We start from the raw sequence: 19,895 nt of genomic DNA on the forward strand, positions 1-19,895 counted from the left end.
TTTTGGGGGTGTGGTGATTCGGATGCTCATTGGTTCCTGCCTTTTCCTCACTGGTGCTTTGAAAGAAAAGTCAGCGTGATATAACAGCAATATTGTACTTTCTCTGAGAGTGTATCAAGGCCATTTAATGTGTGTTGGGAACTGAAAGAGAATGACTAACGACCTGTCACCAGAGTGCTTCCAAAACAACATCTGTATTGATGCAAGTTTGACCCTTCCATGACCTCCCATCCCATCGAAAGTATTGTCAATTTATTGAGAATTCACATTGAGTAATGTGAGCCTATTTCATGTATAGTAAAAAAGTGTCCCAGTGTGATGTTATGCAAACACAGTCTCCTTTTATCCTTCCGTTTCATATTGGACCAACTCAGGTCCAATATGATGGCCTACATTTCCCATAATACAACTGTTAAAATATCCAAGATCCCTTGAGTTATGTTTTCAAACTTTGGCCATTACAGACTTTGACAGCTGGTTTTGCAGGTGCTCTTGCTGCTTGTGACAATTCAAAGTGCCCTTGCTGTGTTAACTTGTCAATCATCTACTAAAAAATCAGCTCACACTGTCAAAATTCAGTGCCAACATAATAGTTTTTTTGGGGGTTTTTTTTTTGTTGAACATGCTGTAAAATAATGTTGCCCATTAGTGTAGACCAGGGCCTAGTTCAAAAGAGCAGGCTAATCTATAAGTGGCCATGACAGGTGGGTGCGGGCCTAATCTTGGCCATCAGCAGCACGTTGCAGCAGGTTCTTGCTAATTGGCCACACATGGAAAATGCCTTTATCAAGCCTGGGTTATGCCAGAGACACCTCAGTCGTGTTTGCCTGTGATTAACTCTTAATAGCTCTGAAGTCGAAAATGTAGACCATAGATACGACTTTGTTTGCTTGTGTAGCTTGTATAGCTATAATTTGTGAAAGCAGGGCTGTTTCTCAAAGCGCCTTTAAAATTTATCTTCAAATATTACTGCCGGAAAGCTTGCATTTGCTTAACAAGAGGCCGTTAAAGACAAAAGACTCTATCTTCTTCCGCTTCTTGTTCCAAAGAAAACAAAAGCAGAAGAAGAGGGGGGGGGGGACAAAAAAAACACTTGGAGTGTCCTTGCGCCCAGCTGTCTTGTCCTCTCCGTTCTCCCTTCTTATCATGCAACCTCTGCTTTTTGTGTAGAGCTTGCATTTAAAGATGAGATTTTAATCTGACCTTCTGATACCATGGAAAAGCTGCAGTGGTTTCGGGAGAAAATGACGACTTCTGCTCAAAAGACGCACTTCTGTGAATTGCTCTTTATCAGATGGGGTTTTTTTTAGTACCTAACTTACCTTCCTAAAACTTAATCACCTTTAAATCAGCACTAGAGCCTAACCCCACATTTCAGGCTTCTAAAATCAATAAAATAAATAAATTCATTGAGCCCACTTTTGTTTTGTCTTCAGATATTCAACTTAATCTTACAGCCTGTTTCATTAAACTGTGAGACTGTGCTTGCTAAAGAGCTTGCTGCACTGATTGACAACAGTTAAAACAACTGTACGCAATTGTAGAGCAGCCCAGTAGACCCTAGTTACGTATTAAAATTACCCGTTACCTGGGATACGGTGCTCATCTTGCAGCGGTGAATAATGATTATAATTAACTTGAAATAAGAACCATTGTCCACTGACATCATTGCGAACCACAAACATACCCCAACCACCCCATGGGCTTGATAAAACCCTCACTCCGATTGACCAATGATATATCAGCTCTCCCAGGGGACAAAAAAAAGAAGCCCAGTCACATTTGAAAAAAATAACAAGCCTCTTTACTTCCTTCCCTATATCTCAGTCATTTATGAGGCGTCAGTGATGCGCTTGACTTGTTTTACCAGAGTTTCTAAATCTGATTTAATTGAACTCATGTAGCTTACACGGGGAAGCTCAGGGATTACGTTTCAGTTGAGGGGAAATCCCAGGCATGTCCATGAAGAATGTAAATCATGGGGAAAGCAGGGGAAACGGACCCTCAAGGTCTACAGACTCTCTGCTTTTTCTGATTTGAGAAAATCAGGACGTGTTTGGAGGAAGGTCTCTCTGAAGTCTCTCTGACCCACATCTGTACAGATGTGGGTCACCTCCTTCTGAGTGGACACATGAAAGGTGTGGTGTGAAGAGGCTTTCTTTCAGGTTTCATCCTTCTTAGCCCAGGGACAAAATACCTGCCTTTAAGTGTTCATATGTGCTTTATCTCGTGTGATGGATCCACCTTGTGCTTTGACCATTTTCATTGTGATTGTGTATGTTCTCATAGATTCATGAGATTCTGTTCCCATCCAGCAAATCATCTTTAAATCAGTAATAACTGTGAAAGTGCTGGGCTGTACTGAGGCAAGCTGCTTTGCCTCCGGCTATGGCATCATCCTCTTGGGACTGGGATTTGCTAAGCACCCTTCTCCCAGTCTGCCTGCTTGACAGCTCATTGATGACTTCATCTACATCTGTTCTGTTTATCATGGTCATCAATATTCATGACAGGGATATTTGCCCACTTCAGGCATTTTCTTAATATTTATGTAGTGAGTGTGTGAAGTCTGTGGCTGCCCTTGCACAATGACAACAGAAGTTTAGAGGTCCTTCTTTAGCTGGAGCTCAAAGCATGAGCTTTTTAGGCTTCTGCCTGTCGCTAAATAATCTCTCATCCATCTTCAGCTATGTATATATACATATATTACAGGCATGTGGCTAGTTGTGGCATGCCAGTAAGACGTTTTGCTCGAACTAAATAAAGTGAGCTCCATGTGTTTCATTGTCTATCTCATCACTCAAATCAATCACTGCTAAGTCAAATTGGATTTTGAGCTTTGTTAACTAAGGCTAAACCCTTGGACAAGAAGTGCTTTTTTTCAGGGAGAGACACGATGAAGCATTATAGCCGTTTGGCTCAGAGCACTTTACGTTAACAGGTAGTTGACACAAACGCTGGGACAGTGCCAACTGTTATTGTGACTGAGTCTTAGCTTCGCAGCCCTGCACCCATCACCCATCGGTGAGCTCAACAGACTCAAGAGTCCACAGCTACAGTACAGAGCAAAGTTAAGAAAGGCTTACGGACATATCCAGTGGCAGTGTTTGAAAATAGGATTGACTCTGCACATGTACCTAGATTGAAATTCCAATCAGACCTAATTGCTCAGTAGTCATTATAGTGGGAACAGGTTCAACAAGTACCGTAAGGTTTAAAAATTAAGTCTGCAAGAAATATCGAGCAGTTACACGCTGAATATATCACACTGCAAGAACTGATTCACAAGAAGCCAGATATTGCAGACTACTTTGCATTCATTTGTTCGGATAGACTGACACCTTGGATGGCTGAGGATGTGTTACAGTGTCCTGACTGCCCCTAAGCTCCTCCATACGGCTGTCTCTCAGACAAGCCAGCATCCCTCTGAGAAGGTAATGGGATTGTCTCACCAGTTTGGCTGCCTGAGCGGCAGCAAGGGTTAGTGGGATGTGACCTCGTTGCCCACCCAGTTTCTATTTGCAGGGTTTAGAGCTGTCAAGGACACGGCGATCTGTATGGTTGCACTGTCTCTATGCTTTGCATCAGAATGCAGACCTGGTAGTGTTGGGCTACATTTTCATTTTGGCCCATGCACTCAAGTATTGAACCCATATATTGCGATCCTTTTCTGAGCCATCTCATACACAGCTGACTCTAATAGTAGCACAGTTACAAGCTGAGGTGTCTGCAAAAATACAGCTTTACTTTGATGAACAGCAATGATGTTATGGGCTTTTAAATCAACAAGACAGGTGAGCAGTCAAACCCAGAATCATTCTTTATAAGCTTAATTTCAATCCTGTAATGATTAAATGAGCTGTATTTGGTGTTGAAGCTAAAATCAGACAGTGGTACTGTGATTGGTGATGAATTATTTTATGGAAATGAAGGGGCGATATTCTAACTTGGGTTAGGAAAATTATAGGAAAGAGCAGCTCAAATGATTATAGACCCCCTAGTGCCTTAATTTGACCTTGCTCTTGCATCTAAGTTTTCTGTGGGAATTCTCACACAGATTGCTTTCCCTGTTATAGATGGGTGGATCCCTTTGGCTAATGGGGGTGGGGCACTGTCCTCGCAAAGCATCTGCAAGTGGTTCTCGCTAACCTTGTACATAGCAAAGTGCCTGTGTATTGTGTTTGTGTAGTGCTGTTTTCCATCACTGTCGATGGCTGTATTCGGCTTATTTCCAAGGCACGCTTGACAGTAGATCTTCATACCACAGACGAGTGATGAGCATTGCATTTGTGGCACCCTCTTTTACTGGGGAACCCACAGTGGGAATCCTCGACATTTCAACTGAGATGAATAAGAGTGCCGGTGGAGGGGGAAAAGTTGTTTCACAGACTTCGAGTTTGTGTTTCTTGGACTAATTTTGAAAGAAAAGATTTTTTTTAATGGTTTATTTTCGATTATTAATGATGGATGCTAGAGGCTCACACCATGTGACCTCTTGTTCTTCTTTATACATCACTCTATCAAACACAGAACTTGTTTAATAATGATCAGGGATATCATGAGGTTTAGATGCACAACACTGCCCAAACTATGAACCAGACTTTAAAGCTACCATTTAGACGATTGCTTTTTTCCTAGACCATTATATCTGTCCTTAATTTGCACATGTAAGCACACATGTGACATTGAACTGACAGATGGGGGGGGGGTTTGTTTGTCACCGGCAGGAAGATCTGTGTACACTGTAAGTGTCGTCGTGAGGAGCATGCAGTGACAGCCATGCCCGTAGAGATGGAGAAGACGGTCACCAAACTGATGTACGACTTCCAGAGGAACTCAACCTCGGATGATGACTCAGGCTGTGCCTTGGAGGAGTACGCCTGGGTTCCACCGGGTCTCAAACCTGAACAGGTATGTTTAGTCTTATTCTGCTATGGAGCACACGGTCTTCCAGCATTTCAGTCTTGTTAGTAACGCCATCTTATCACTTCTCGTCACCTTTTTTGTAAAATATGTGTAATTGTGTGTACCGGTCCAATCCTTTCATCTATTTTTTTTTTAATCATGTGAAGCTGAAGTTTTTGTAAGAAATTAATTGTTGAGCATTTGAATCCACAGCTTTTTCGTTTCCTCCAGTGTAGAGAATACAACACAGAGGCTAATTAAAGCTTGAACGTAAATGAAATGACGGAAGACGTGGGATCACATTACAGCGCCCTTTCAAAAGCTCCGATTTCACCATACACTGTAGTGGCAGTTGAGCAGTGTAAGTTTATACAGTGAATTAGGATAAGGCTTGGTGTTGTAAAATATGATCATGGGTTAAAGCTTAGTCTTTCAGAGATATGCACAGCCAGGTGTTAGTTCAAATATATAACACACTTTTAGTACAATAATCAGAAATCTAATACAAATTCCAACTATTCGTTTAGACCTGCATGTCGCCATGTGTCGGCATATATTACATGCTGACTGCACCTTCTCCCAGCTAATGGATAACAAGGATTATGTGCTTCCAGCAGTTAAATTAATCTCCAATTCCTTCTCCCTGCAAACATGTTTACAGTAGGTTACATTGCCCTCACAACCACAAAGCTAAGCCTGCGTTAATACATAAGCACATAAAATGGACCCGTGCAGAAAATCCTCTATTACAATACTTCACTTAACTGCAGGTGCGCACACGTGGGAGGGTTTCCAGCTTTATGGGACAATAACAACGTTTATTGAAGCCGGTTTCATTTTGTTGATGAGCTGAGCTGGTCAGTACATTGTTGGCACACTGTTTCGACCTCAAAGGACTGAGACCAGCTATTATTCATCCCTCTCCAGGATCATGCTTACAACTCCGTAGTCACTTAGGTTCTCATTTGGTGAAAATATAACCTCGGGAACATTCAGGAAATAAAGAGGACTGGGCTGATTAGTATGGCAAGACCAGAATGCTAAACAGCCTAGAGAAGAGATTCAGGATTGTTTTTTTAATACTTGATTGACTTGATCATCAGAATGGAAAGAATATTAGACTGTTAAACTGAATCACTTCTAGCTTTAACCTAGCAGCAGGCAGCACATGAAATGTGCCAGAAGCTGTAGCAGTTTCTGTCTTCCAACCCTGACATGACAAATCATTCAAGCTGTGGAGGCCTGGTGTGACTTTTTTCAGGAGAGTGGACATAAAGCTGAAACTTCAGGTTAAAAACTGCAGATCAAGAGTCTTCCTGCTTTGAACCGCAGAACTGTATCTGTCTCCTGTTCAGCCTCAAGTGATGTACTGCTATTCTGTAATGAGACATTTCTAAGCAGGACTGGGGTCAGTCAGGTGTGTCTGAGGGATAACTTGGGATTGTTTCTGTCAACCAAACAGTGCCGTCAGCTCTACTTTCCACTATCAGGGTGCTGAAATGCAGACACGGCAAAAGAATCTTTAGCAACAAATGGAGCCATTATTCTGTGCGTTTGACATGTTATTGGGCCATTTTCCTCCCTCGCTAGTCGCCTCGCTCTCTCCTCTTCATCGTTTAAAATAGATTTATTGGATGTTGCCAAGTTACCGTTTGTCAAGGGCAAGAATGATAACTAGCAGTGGTCTGTGAGAGATAAGCGTTTTCTTCATGTGTAAGAGCTGCAGTCTAATATTGAAACTCTGCTAGGCATCAATTCCATGTGCCATGTCTATATAGAAATTCAATTTTAGGTTTTTCATGCAAACTTGTATCTCTGTCAGGTTCTAACATGGGCCGAGAGCCTTGAAGTAGATGAATTAAATAGAAAAGCGCCAGGTAGAGAAAGAAGCGAGGGCAGTTTGACCTTTTCCAAAATAGACCAGAGGGCAATTGGACTCATTCCGATCTGAGATCAAGAACAATAAAACCATCAGCCTCTGACTTGATTGCAGCCAGCAGCCGTGAAGGACGAGTAAATGATGGGTCAGTGGATGTAAAAGCTAGTTGGGTATTTGACAGAAAATGTGTAAAAATCCATAGTCCCTGGAGGATGAAGAGGACTAATGACTTGAATTACCTTCCTCGCTTTACCTTTGTTGCACCACAGCGAGATTGATATTTGCTGAATTTGACATCGATAGATGGCTGCGATTCTAAAAATTAAATTTAGTGCCACCCTGCTGTCCAAATTCTATTACTTCATGGATCATGATCACGTATCTTTAAAGCTAGTAATATTCCTATAAACATCACTTCTGCTTTGTGTTTAGGTGTCATATGTTAGCGGTGTTTGGCACAGTTTTGCACCATGGGCATTCACACATGTCAGCAAAGACGTGAGAACAGGAGGGAAATGAATGAAAACTGCTGTTAAATCCTCTCTCTTCACAGTAAAAACACCCTTTTTTTCCTCCGCAGTGTTTGACTATAGCTACCAGTATTTTCTCAGCTATATAATATCTGTGTCTACTAACCGCTGCAAAGTGGCTTGTTGTGAGAATGTCAGAACTGGTGCCTGGTGGTGTCTTTTTCCCCTGCCTGCCTGGCCATTAACAGCAATAGAAACCAGCTGTGTGAAGCAATCTCTCTTGTCACTCATCTGTAAGTCCTACCATTTGCTTCAGCCTTAAAAAACACTCCCTTCAGTACAGTTTGAAATTCTGCCCTGTCTTTACTTCCGTCTGTTTTCGATTACAGTTATTATCGCAAGCTGCTTCTTCTAGCTCGCTCTGGAATATTTGTGTGTGTCGTGCGTATGCATGCGTGTACGTGTGTGTATCTTTCTTTAGATCTTTTCCTCAGGGCAGTGTGCCTTTCACCTCCAGATTGTAACCCTGCTGTTCTTGGAAGCATGTTTTGTAATTTATCATTAACAGTGGGTGTGTGCGTGCATCACGAGTCTGTCTTTTTTGTTTGTCAGTGCTGTGTAATATATCGGCACTTGACCACAGTCGGTCGTTTCGGGACTATCCAGAGATTCCACCCCACCCTCAATGCCCGTCCTAAATTGTGCTCCTGAGCACAGATCTCGTGTCCATTGCCAACGCAAGCAGACAGCCAACAAAAGCAGAGCAGAAGGAATTGGGTTACATTTACAGCAAAGAGTCTCCTGCTATAAATTCATCCCAGTAACAAATACGCTTGTACAAGTGGATACTTCAAGGAAATGAAGATCGTCTTTGATGCTGGATGTGATGCCGCACCTTTAAAGAGAGTTTTCGAAAGCTGCTCAGTTTTGATTCGGGTGTTTACACACTGATGCACGTCTGCGTTAATCTGTTTTTGTGTGGCAGACTGTGTTATTGCCAAGGACAAGGCTAGTCGGTAAATCCATTCAGCTGACCTGTAGGCCATCAAGAAAGACGTGATCTTGTCAGCAAGCATCGATCACACATGCTGTCTCTCTCATAAAGTCCTCTGTGTACATTTTGCCCATTTTTGCGTCTCTCCGTACACAAAGATATCTTCCTCTACACTCACATCTTTTTAACTTTTTCCCTCTCATGTCTCCTCCTCCACCTCTCACCCGTTCTCTCTTTTTCATCTATCCTCAAACCTCTCTTTAAAAACCCTGTGGCTTTCTTCATTTGCCCCCCTCGCCAGTCACATTCATATATAACTGCCTGACCTCAGTTATACCCCAGCCCCCCCTCATTACAGTGTAATAAAAAGAGTGTAATAAATAACACAGAAATGACACTCATTGTCTGCTGTGGTGATGTAAAGAATGTCCAAGTAATTTGAAATGTCCAGATTAGCATTAATCTGCTGCCACACGCTTGCATTGCTGGGGGCATACGTGTTGAACACTATTTCGTTTTCTCGTGTGTGTGTGTGTGTGTGTGTGTGTGTGTGTGTGTAATTGTGACAGGTCAGTAATGCATTCCCTTGTCAGTGTGCAGAGATGGAGAGGTGGGGTTCCATTAAGTCTCTACTGGTGGGCCATAAATCAAAGTGTGTGTGTGTGTGTGTGTGTGTGTGTGTGTGTGTGTGTGTGTGTGTGTGTGTGTGAGAGAGAGAGAGAGAGAGAGACTGACTCCCAGTGGCAGATCTTGATACTTTGGTCCTTGCACAGTTTTACCTTTTTAGCCCTGAAATGATAAAATCAAAACAATATCAAATAAAGGCTGAAATTTCTCAGTTTTTGTAGATGGTACAACAACAAAAGAAAGAAGTCACTTACTGCAGAATATTTGAGCACTTACCTGGTAATGAAAACAGCCCCTCAGTCCAAATGTTCTCCGTCTCTCCCTCAGGTTCATCAGTACTACAGCTCCCTGCCTGAGGACAAGGTGCCCTACGTGAACAGCCCAGGGGAGAAATACAGGATCAAACAGCTGCTCAATCAGCTCCCGCCCCACGACAATGAGGTGAGTCCAAACAGATGCCCTCCCCCACCACCTTCCATGCATCCATCCATCCATCCATCCATCACCTCACCTCCTTCAGGGCAATACAGAGATAAGAGGGGGAGCGGGGAGAAGACAGATGCTTTAAAAATGGAGTCTGTCTCCCTAATGGGTGAGATAGGGAAGTGTTTATCGCTGCCTATTAAAGTTGGTTACATGAATAAATTATTACCACAGTTTGTTTGAAGAGATTAAAAGACAGGATCCCCGTGAAGGTCGGCTCTGTTTCCCACCTTAGTTTAGGCTAACAGTCAGCCTGAGCTGTTATTTCTTTTCACTTTATTAAGTGGGACTTCACAGAACCAATTTGTGGTCAGGTAGTGGGTGGGTTCTTAATTCCACCTACTAATCTGATTGGTCAGTCGTTTCGTCAGCTGCGATCTGAGAGCCAGTTATTCGTTTGGTGACGTGGTTCCTGGTTAATCCTGATTCACAATTTTCACCCAGCAAAAGCAGAGCACAATATCAGCACTTCTTAGCAATGACAAAAACATGATGACAGTTAATTCAACTCTGGGATCAGTCACTGACCTGGCAAACATTATACAGATATTGAAATCTTAAAAAAAAAACTACTTCTATTCACTTTAAGTAGTATTCATTCATCCATCCATCCATTTTCTGTCACCGCTCCAGTTCATGTTCTCGTGGTTTCATGGGCATGTGATCTTCATCCAGGTGCGCTACTGTAACAGTCTGGATGATGAGGAGAAGCGAGAGCTGAAGCTCTTCAGTAACCAGCGGAAGCGCGAAAACCTGGGTCGGGGCAACGTCCGCCCACTCCCCGTGACGATGATGGGGGCGATCTGCGAACAGGTAGCTGAAAGAAATATCGAAAGCATAAAATATACATTTGACCTCCGTGTTATTTATTGATTTATTTTTTTTATAAATGTCATTTCTATGTGGACAGAGAAGTGACAGAAGTGAGTGATGTGGCAGACATATGGAACGACCTGCTGGCATGTCAGCAGGGTTTAATGTTGACGTATATAAATGAGGGAGATGCAGTTAAATTACTATTGTGACCTTGTCTCACTTCAAACTCTTAAAGTGATGTGTGTGGGTATGGTGCCCGCACTTTATTTTCTTTTTTTTATGCCTCACCAACTATAAAAATTCTGAAATACAGCTGAGTTCATTATAGTTGAGTTAGACTGCTCTAAATTCTCTAGATGCTTAGTGTTTGTACTCTTATATAATGGAAGTTTGGAGCTGAATGGAATTCCCGTTTAACAATAAACACACACACTTAATGCATCCACTGGCCGTTTGTCATTTTATTTACAACAAGCTCAAACAAGGTGGAGATACTCAGTGCTGTGCTGGTGCTCCGGGTGTACAGCTGCTTTATAGCTCGTGTTTCTTATCCAGTTAGCAGACACACACACACACACACACACACACACACACGAGGGAGTGGATTGTTGGGAGAGTTTGTATTGATTGAATTCTCCCCCCCTCTCTTTGGTTTCTTGCAGCTCTAGGCTTTGTGCCAGTTAGATAACCTGATTGCAACTCTACCTCCGTCTCCACCTTCCCACCCCTCTAAATCTGCTTTGCCTGCCTGACCTTTCCTCTCGTCTTACTGGTGCTGCTGCTCGTTTATCTTCCCGTCTTCTCTGATTGTACACCTCCATGCCTCTATCACACTTTTTTTAATCTTCCCTACATATCTCTCCGTTAATAAATCTATCGTTTGTCCCACCAGTGTCCTCCACCAGCCCTTCAAATTCTTTCTCTCTGGTTCCCACCTCCTGAACACACCTTTGTGCTCGCAGCCTTTTCGACTTGCATAATTGTGTTACAGACAGAGATTTACTGATCCGGCATGTTCGATTGGTATCAGCACTAGCCTGACCTTATTAGAGATCCAATAGAAGGTGGACTTTAAGTTCATGGAAATCTCTTTATTTGTTGCATCTTCTGTAGCGCTGATGTGACTGTTTAATCCGTGAAACATTTTCAGTTAACAGAATGGTTTCTGGTGTCTTTTGTGAGGCTAAACTGTCTTTTCCAGCCATTGATTGGACAGAACAACCAATTTACAGCTATTAACTTCTGCTTTAGTATATGTATTACTTGACTGTAACTTTTTGTAGACCAATCTATCAATTGTATTATCAATTAAGTAACGGGTGATATTAAGTGATGATGACAGTGGTTGGAATTGCGACCCTTATCCTCTGATGCTCCAGTAAGTTTGACTAAAGGTCCAATAAATGGAGTTCATCCCAGATTTAAAACTATTTTACAGTTTTTCACTTCCTGTCAGATTAGATTGTAAATCCATCCCTCTAAATGGAGCAAATTGGATTAGACTGTCTTATGTCCTGTTTCCAATGAACCGTTTTAACAGGAATTACTTTACATTAAGCAATCAGTGATGCCATACAACAAATCAGGATGCTGGCCTGTCTGCTCATTAAAAAAAAAAAAAAAAAAAGCTCTGCAGGCATGGACTTTCAGCTTTCCTTATGCTTTGAAAAACTAATTTGAGCCATGTGACTTCTTGCTGGATCATGACACATGAGTCTCACGGGGTGTTTTGTTTTTGTTTTTTTTTCACATGCAAAGATTTTACATTATTGTATCAAAGAAGCGTTTCACTCAATTCTGTACTTTGAGGTTTAGACACTTTTTAAATAAGAAACGAAACAGTGCAGTAAGAGAAAGCTGGTAAATTGTGACAAATAAACCCAGCAATCATTCAGTTGTTTCATTTCATTTTCTGTTTAGTGTGGAGGCCAGATAAACGGCGGAGACATCGCTGTGTTCGCATCCCGGGCAGGTCACGGTGTGTGTTGGCACCCTGCGTGCTTCGTGTGCAGCATGTGCAACGAGCTGTTGGTGGACCTCATTTATTTCTACCAGGATGGAAAGATCTACTGCGGCCGGCACCACGCCGAGAGGCTGAAGCCACGCTGCACTGCCTGCGATGAGGTAAACGCACATCACACGCAGACACACAAGGCTACACGCGGATGGTCATGTCTTAATAGGTACACGTCACCCCCTTGGACAAGCTGTGCCTGTAACTGTGCCAGCAGGGCTATTTTTAGTGTTTACACACATGCACTCTGCACTTACACATGCCTATATACACACCAAATTGCTGTCATACGACGCTTACGAGTTCACAGCACACTCCGTCACAGTTTAATGTCTGCTGAGGTTTATCCAGTTTAAAGGGGTTGAGTTTCAATATCCTGATCTCCCAGCCCATTAACGCCGACTCTTACTCTGCAAATGGGGACAAGGACTCTTTTGGCACTTAAATGCATCCCAGCGGTTTAACAGCAGCGTAATTAAAAGCAAATGCACCACCAAGATTTCAGTTCCTCACACACATTAGCCTCCTACACGAACTGGCGACAAAGAATGATCTAAGAGCGCCAAGCTGCAGAGGAGAAAATGGTATGGAGTGGGAGGGCAAGCAGTCTTTGTCCTGTCATTCAGCACGCAGTAATAACCCAACTGAGGTTTTATCTCTATGGACTTTCAATAAACGATACTCTTTCTTATGTCTTTGTTCTTAGATCATCTTTGCAGATGAGTGCACCGAGGCAGAGGGCCGTCACTGGCATATGAAGCACTTTTGCTGTTTTGAGTGCGAGACGGTGCTGGGGGGTCAGCGTTACATCATGAAGGAGGGACGGCCCTACTGCTGTTCCTGCTTCGAGTCCCTGTATGCAGAGTACTGCGATTCCTGCGGGGAACATATTGGTATGCTGCCTCACTCCCCATCATCCATCACTTCCCTCTATTGTTTCCATCACTGTTCATATGGACTGCATTAATGACTAGAAGCTCATGCAAAGAATTGGTTGCTGAAAGGTTATTAAAGTTCCAAATACATAATTTATATATAAGAGGATTCAGATGCAAGTTTGCACAGAGAAGAAAAGAGTTACAGTAGCATGACTGTGGTCTTGTTTTCAGCATTTTTTCATGGAATAAAGTTCAGAATATTTGTGGCAGGGGTGCAAAACTGAACACCACAGACTTACCTTTACAAAGCACAGAACTGTATACAATATACATCATGCAGTGTGGAACTCAACATAGGGCAAAGGGATGACTATCACGTGACTTTTCAAATTATGGGCCAGTTTTTGGTTGCTATTTTTGTTTTTTTAAGTTTATAAAGGCATAAAGTGCCAGATAAGTGTAGAGACAACCCCAGCGAGAGAAGAAAATGGGGGATTTTTCAGCTGGAAACATTCCTATAAGCAATTTTTCTGTCTTCGAGTTTGTGCTCATGTGCATGCATGTGTAACTGCACACGTACGTGTGTGTTTCCCAGGACAGGATGCCCAGGTGTGATTTTTGGCACATATTTCTCTACAGATTTGCGCTGTAATTATTAGTCAGACAGGATACAGAAAAGTATTTGGCCTCAAAAATAAAACTGATTACAAATGAAAACCACCAGAAAGCACTCTCAATCCAGATGGCAGTCATTAGCAAATAGCTGGTTTTCTTTTCCCCTGCAACAACTGGAAACATTCTCAAAATGCTATGTGTTTATACAATGCTGGGCGAGCGTCATAATGAGTTTACCCTGAAACACAGCAAAGTTGCCGCCTCTAGCTCAATTTTCCATTTTCTTACTGTATAAGCTACTTGCAGTATGCTGCAATTTTACACAACACAGCTGGTTTAAATTAAATTTTTAAATGTTATGCCCTTTGAATACATGTGTATGAGTATCTGTCATTTATGTGTTTATCTTTCCTGCAGGTATTGATCAAGGCCAGATGACGTATGACGGGCAGCACTGGCATGCTACAGAAGGCTGCTTCTGCTGTGCACGCTGTAAACGCTCTCTGCTGGGTCGGCCTTTCCTGCCCAAGCAAGGTCAGATCTTCTGCTCCCGCTCATGCAGTCTAGGGGAAGAGCCTAATGGCTCCGACTCTTCTGATTCGGCCTTTCAAAGTGCTCGCTCCACTAGAGAGTCCAGACGCAGCTCTAAAACAGCAAAGAATGGAGGGGGAGGCGGGGTGCAGACTGAAAGATGTTCAGGGGAAGTGGACCCACTATCTTTACAAATGGATCTTCTGAGTCTGTCCAGCCAAACACCCAGTTTGACTCGTGAGCCACCTTCCTGGCAGAACCAGGAGCAAGCAGGCGATGGTTACACTTATGAATCCCAATCTGATCCAACTGCTAATCCCACACCTCTCCAGCTTCTTAGCCAGTGCAATGTCAGAAGTGTCTATAACCCCACCTGCTCTGGACAGAATAATCAACAGCAGGATTACAGGATCCAGGAGAATGGAGGTTTAAAGCGACCGCCTATTTCAGCCATGAAAGGCCACTCTCTGAATGAGACGTGGTTCCAACAGCAAGCTCCAGAAGAGTACTATCCATCCAAACTGAGGACCCAAAAGAGCTTCACTGAGGTGTCCCACTGCACTCAAAAACACAATGGCTTCTCCTCAGACAAGCGTTCGATTAGTTTGCACGGTTTTCAGAGGGACAGAGATGCGGGGCCTTCAGCAACTACCCAACAAACAGCAAGGAGCAGGAATCCAATAAATGCACTTAACTTGACAGAGCAACTGACCCCGTTAGAGCAGACCCCAAGAGGATCCATGGAGTCTCTGGCTCTCTCCAATGCTACAGGTTGGTGTGGTAGTAGTACTCACTAGATCTTGGTTTGACTTACAGTTTCTGTTTGGTGTGTTTGCATGTTGTTGCATATTAAGATGTTTCCTCAAGCTAAAGTGACAGTGAGTAAAAGGCAGTCATTTCTCCAAATTCTACTCTGTTTCCTTACAGGCAACTCAGATGCTGGGGGAAAGCGTCAGGAGCACCTTTCACGGTTCTCTATGCCGGACCTGAGCAAAGACTCTGGAATGAATGTGTCTGAGAAAAGTCATGTGGACACCCTCAACTCCTCAGGGCAGTTTCGCAGCTCTGAGTCTATTCACAGTCTCACTGCTGGTCAGTCCTATATGGAAATGAACCCTCGCAGACCCACTCAATACCAGATGCAGTACTGTGACCCTTCTGGCATGGGTATGGGCATTACTCGTTTACCACCTGGCTTCACCTTTCAGGAGGAAGATGGGCTTAGTTTGGTGAGCAACGCCAACGCTTCACGCTTGCCTCCCATTAGTGAGCGCAGGGTGGGTGGAGGTGGTGGTGGAGGTGGAGGAAGGGGAGCCAGTATCCGGATAGATGCCCCAGAAGAGACTCCACAGAGGCGTAGGCACCACCATCACCGCTCTCGGAGATCCCGTCGTTCTCGTTCAGAAAACGCTCTCCACTTGGTGGCAGAGCAAAGACAAAGGCCTCAAGAAAGACCACAGCTACATGTCCGAGAGGATTATGACTGTTTCCCGCCACCAAGGAGTGCAAGGGACCAGTTTGGTGGAAGAGGAGGAGGGGGAAGATACCAGCCCCAACTCTTCAGGCAGTGCCCCAGGACCACTTCAGACCTGAGTCTACAAAACCCTGGGGCCAACAGACGCACTGGCTTGAATCAGTACTCCTGGGATGATTATGATGACGATGACTGGTGCTCCACTTGCTCATCATCCTCAGAATCAGAGGATGAAGGTTACTTCTTGGGTGAACCGATACCCAGGCCCATCCAGCTGCGCTACCTCAGCAACCAGGAGCTGGTCCACAAGTATAACAACGCAGGAATGGGAGGACCCAACCGTAGTGGGCAGTTACACACCCGCAAACGCAGAAAAAGCAAGAACTGCATTATCTCTTAATATCTTGACATTTGCTCATTATATAACTTTTTAGCCCTTTTCAGACATGCATTCCTTACCTTTAATCGAGCAACATCTGAACATGTTACTTCAGCAGTGCCAATCTTACAAAGCACTGGATAAGTTTGAAAGTATGCCGTAATATTAATGGATTGGCTTGGACAATAGTAGGGATTATGTGTGTCTGCTCTGAGTTGTTAAGCTCACTAACGGACATGATTATTTTGGAAGTTAAAAAGCCAGTAACTGGCAAATCAGACACCAGTTCTCAGTAGGTGTCTCATGGTCTCACTCTGTTCAAGGAAGCCACAAACCCATTCCTTTTTTAAAAAACTTAAACACAATAAACTGACCTTTTCCCCCACACACCGGAAAAAGTTTTAATATCCTGCATTTTCCACATTTAAGCACCAATGCTGGTCAGTGCATACCTCATGGACCAGTGACTTCATGTATATATAATCTTAACATACCGTACTGAAGATAGACTGTGAATGATGACTTTAACCTATTCTGACCTGTTCAGAAAACATTATTAAAAAGCAATGTAAACAAGTTAGTTTGCTTCCAGCTGTTTATGGAAGTCTTTCTTCTGAGCATATTACATACCTGCAGTAAGTTAGCTGCAAGATTTTTTGTGGCACTTGGTTTTTAAATTACAATAAATTATCTTTAACGTGGAGACAGGGATGATGACCTTGTAGACTTAAGACAAATGACCTGTTATAGTTTTTAGGCTACAGTTTATAAAGTGTCTAATCTGTTTACAAAAATGTGTGGATGTGGATGTATTCCCATGACTACAAATCGACCTGGCAGACATATATATATTTATTAAATGAGAGCTGATTACAGACAGAAAGTTTTAAAGATTTTACTACGTATATATGACATGAGGACAGTCTCCTTCCTTCAGTGCTTTGAGTGAAGCCATGAGAACATTTATGTAAAATGGACCTACATCTGAATGACAGAACCCTCTGACTTAAACAAATTCATGAAGCTAGCAATGTTACATATATCCCATGTCTGAAAAGGGCTGTTGTTCACCTTGTGTACACTAAAATTCTCCATCTGGAACAAAAACAAAATCACCTACTCCAACTTTTCAGTGTTATTTATCATTGATTATGATGTAATTGAAAGTCAGTGATGAATTACAGTCAGTTAACAGTAAAGAAAACAAGTGTTTGCATGTTTTTTTCCCCTTTTTTTTAACTTTTCACAATAACTCCTGATTATTAAGGCGAACAGTTACATGTGCAGTTTTGTCAAGTCCCAATGTTTATCAAAAGCTGAGGTGCAATTTTTTTTTTTAAACTTAATTTCCACGCAGCAAACGAGTGTACACTACCAGATTGGTATAGTTTTGCTTTTTCATGCAATGTGATTTAGATATAGGATATAATGTACTATTGAATTCAGTTTAATAGTATGTAAATAGATAAAAGAATTAATAATTTCACTTAAGTTAATGAAGTCAGTGTACATATGGTTGTAAATGAAGCCTCACATATTTTTATATTTGTATAGCTGGAGTCATTTATGTATTAAATATCTATAATGTAGAGATAGAAAAATGACCAAAACAACGTTATGCATGTGTTATTTGGCTGACCTGGTCCTGCATTTGGAATAAAAGAGTACTTCAGTGAGTTTCACTGAGTGACCTGTATTTCTCTCCAGAGATAGGGGAAGTGCGCAAAAGAGTCACTTTGTCCATCTGTTTAATAAATAAATGAATGACAGTGGGCTGTAGAAGCCAGTTAGAGTCATCCTCAGATGAATTGTTCGACAGTGTATGCACTCATATTCAAACACACAAAGGTCCATTGTCCTGGAAACAGATGCCACTGCATTTCTGGTTTATTGCATCAGCTTGCACAAGTTGGAAACTGCTGACAAAGGTCTAGGGATTTAGTTATTGAAACCTGGTGATGCTACAAATATTCTTTGTTACCCATGCTAATGGGGTGGCTGAGACATTGTTGTTCCTGAAATTGGCCAAATTAAAAGCTGGTTTTCATGATGCCTAAGACACTGACATTTAATTACATTTCTGTGAGGGTGAGCTGCATATTCAGTCTCAACCAGACACACTTGTGTCTAATTTGGAATACTTACGACATCTGCGTCTCATTCAGGGGCAAATATGGCCCAAATGTCACAATGCACCTGACATCTGGCCCATATTATGTGAACCTGTGGCCATGTTGAGGCAGCCCGACTCGCCCTGATTCAGAGCCCAAAAGAAAGCTGCACATGTGGGCCATTTCTAGGGCCAATCATTCCCTGGTGTCTTATTAACATCAGAACATACTGAAATAGTTTAACATTATAGCCAATAAAACATTATTCAAAGTTTACCATGTTGAAGGACATGAAGGACAGCAGTGCAAGTTGATAGCAAACACATCTTTAGAAGCCAAGGTACAGCTCTACAAGATAGCCAACAGGAGCAGATGTACCAGGTGTACCAATGTAGCAAGTCTGCTAGCATCATCAAAGGCACTTGTTGAAATGGGCTAATTTAGCTCAGGATTAAAAACTTGGCTAGTACCGTATTTTCACGACCATAAGGCGCACTGTGCTAAAAGGCGCAGTCTCAGTTATGTGTGCCCTTACTGTATTTAACACACACATAAGGCGCACTGGACCATAGGGCGCATACAAGTACCGTATGCGTATTTAAAAATAAAGCGGGAGCAAACCTGAATTCGGTACCTTACTCACATTTCTATTGCCGGTAATCGTCATCATCAACAACACACAAGCATACAAGTGTGCGTATTTAAAAATAAAGCAGGAGCAAAACAAAGTTTGGTACTCACATTTTTATCATCAATCAAACCCATCGAAGTCCTCATCCTCTGTGTCTGAATTGAACAGCTGCGCTAAATCTCCATCAAACATGCCCAATGGCGTGTCCAGCGGGGTGGCCTGGGGGGGGGGCACAGGCCACCCCCCAAACCAGACTGGCCACCAGAGGAGGAGCCAGACATTTGAAACACCCGGGGCTTAGCCCTAAAGGGTAGTATGCATGTGGGATTTTTTTTTTTTTTTTTTGAGGGGGGGGGGGGTGTAGAAATGACTGAAAGATTAATAGGCTCTGTTTTGAGTTTTGTTCAAAAAAGAATGACTTCATATAGGGAAATATATATATCACACATGCAGGACACCTTAAACTAGTTTTTTAATTAAGCAGCAAGACAGAACGAAGTCGGGGCTGTATCAAGACACAGGGACTAAACCCCAATTCAACCAGACGCAGAACTGATCCAGAATTAAAACAGGACTACAACAGTTCAAAAGCAGGACTACTGAGGACTTAACCAAGACAGAACCAGAATCAGAACTAGATGATAGTAGCACTAAAAATCATCATAGACCTGCACTACACTTATTTATTTAATTCTACCAAAGTACAATATTTAGATTGAGAAAAGTTTATATAATTATTTTGGCCTTGTTGTGCAAACAAGCCTGCATAACTTAATAAATATAGAATTTGAAAAATAGCAAACCTAAAAAGAAACACTAGGTACGAGATACATGAGTACCTATGATACAGTGATACTTTTGGTAAACAACCATTTGACTAACATGTGTGTCTCACCTGCTCTTGTTCATCTGTTCTGTCCTCATTCTGCTCTCTCTCTCTGTTCCTCTCTCTCTCTCTTTGTGCTGACAATCATCAAATATACAGTTGAAACCAGATATTTACAAACTCTTCAGATCAAAACACAAACACTTTTTTAATTGTAACATCAAATCAGACTAAATGTTTATTTTTTTTAGATTGATAAATA

The 19,895-nt window shown here is 42.3% G+C and overlaps 1 protein-coding gene across 3 annotated transcripts in view; it reads left to right on the top strand.

The window, feature by feature from the left end:
• The window catches only part of prickle2b (prickle homolog 2b), a 94,300-nt gene extending 76,559 nt beyond the window's left edge, over positions 1-17,741 (top strand). For all 3 annotated transcript variants that reach the window (XM_086291685.1, XM_086291688.1, XM_086291686.1), the window contains 7 exons: positions 4,728-4,911; positions 9,203-9,316; positions 10,034-10,171; positions 12,095-12,298; positions 12,895-13,081; positions 14,099-14,983; positions 15,140-17,741. In XM_086291685.1, the coding sequence (XP_086147811.1) occupies positions 4,728-4,911; positions 9,203-9,316; positions 10,034-10,171; positions 12,095-12,298; positions 12,895-13,081; positions 14,099-14,983; positions 15,140-16,086 (2,659 nt within the window). In that variant the 3' untranslated portion in view covers positions 16,087-17,741. The remainder of the gene's footprint in view (positions 1-4,727; positions 4,912-9,202; positions 9,317-10,033; positions 10,172-12,094; positions 12,299-12,894; positions 13,082-14,098; positions 14,984-15,139) is intronic.
• The last annotated feature ends 2,154 nt before the right edge of the window (positions 17,742-19,895 follow it).

Source organism: Aulonocara sp. 'chitande type north' Nkhata Bay, linkage group LG5, assembly GCF_057382095.1.
Source record: "Aulonocara sp. 'chitande type north' Nkhata Bay isolate Kocher_YH1m ecotype deep benthic linkage group LG5, A_spYH_male_GT1.1, whole genome shotgun sequence".
In the NCBI taxonomy this organism is placed as follows: domain Eukaryota; kingdom Metazoa; phylum Chordata; class Actinopteri; order Cichliformes; family Cichlidae; genus Aulonocara; species Aulonocara sp. 'chitande type north' Nkhata Bay.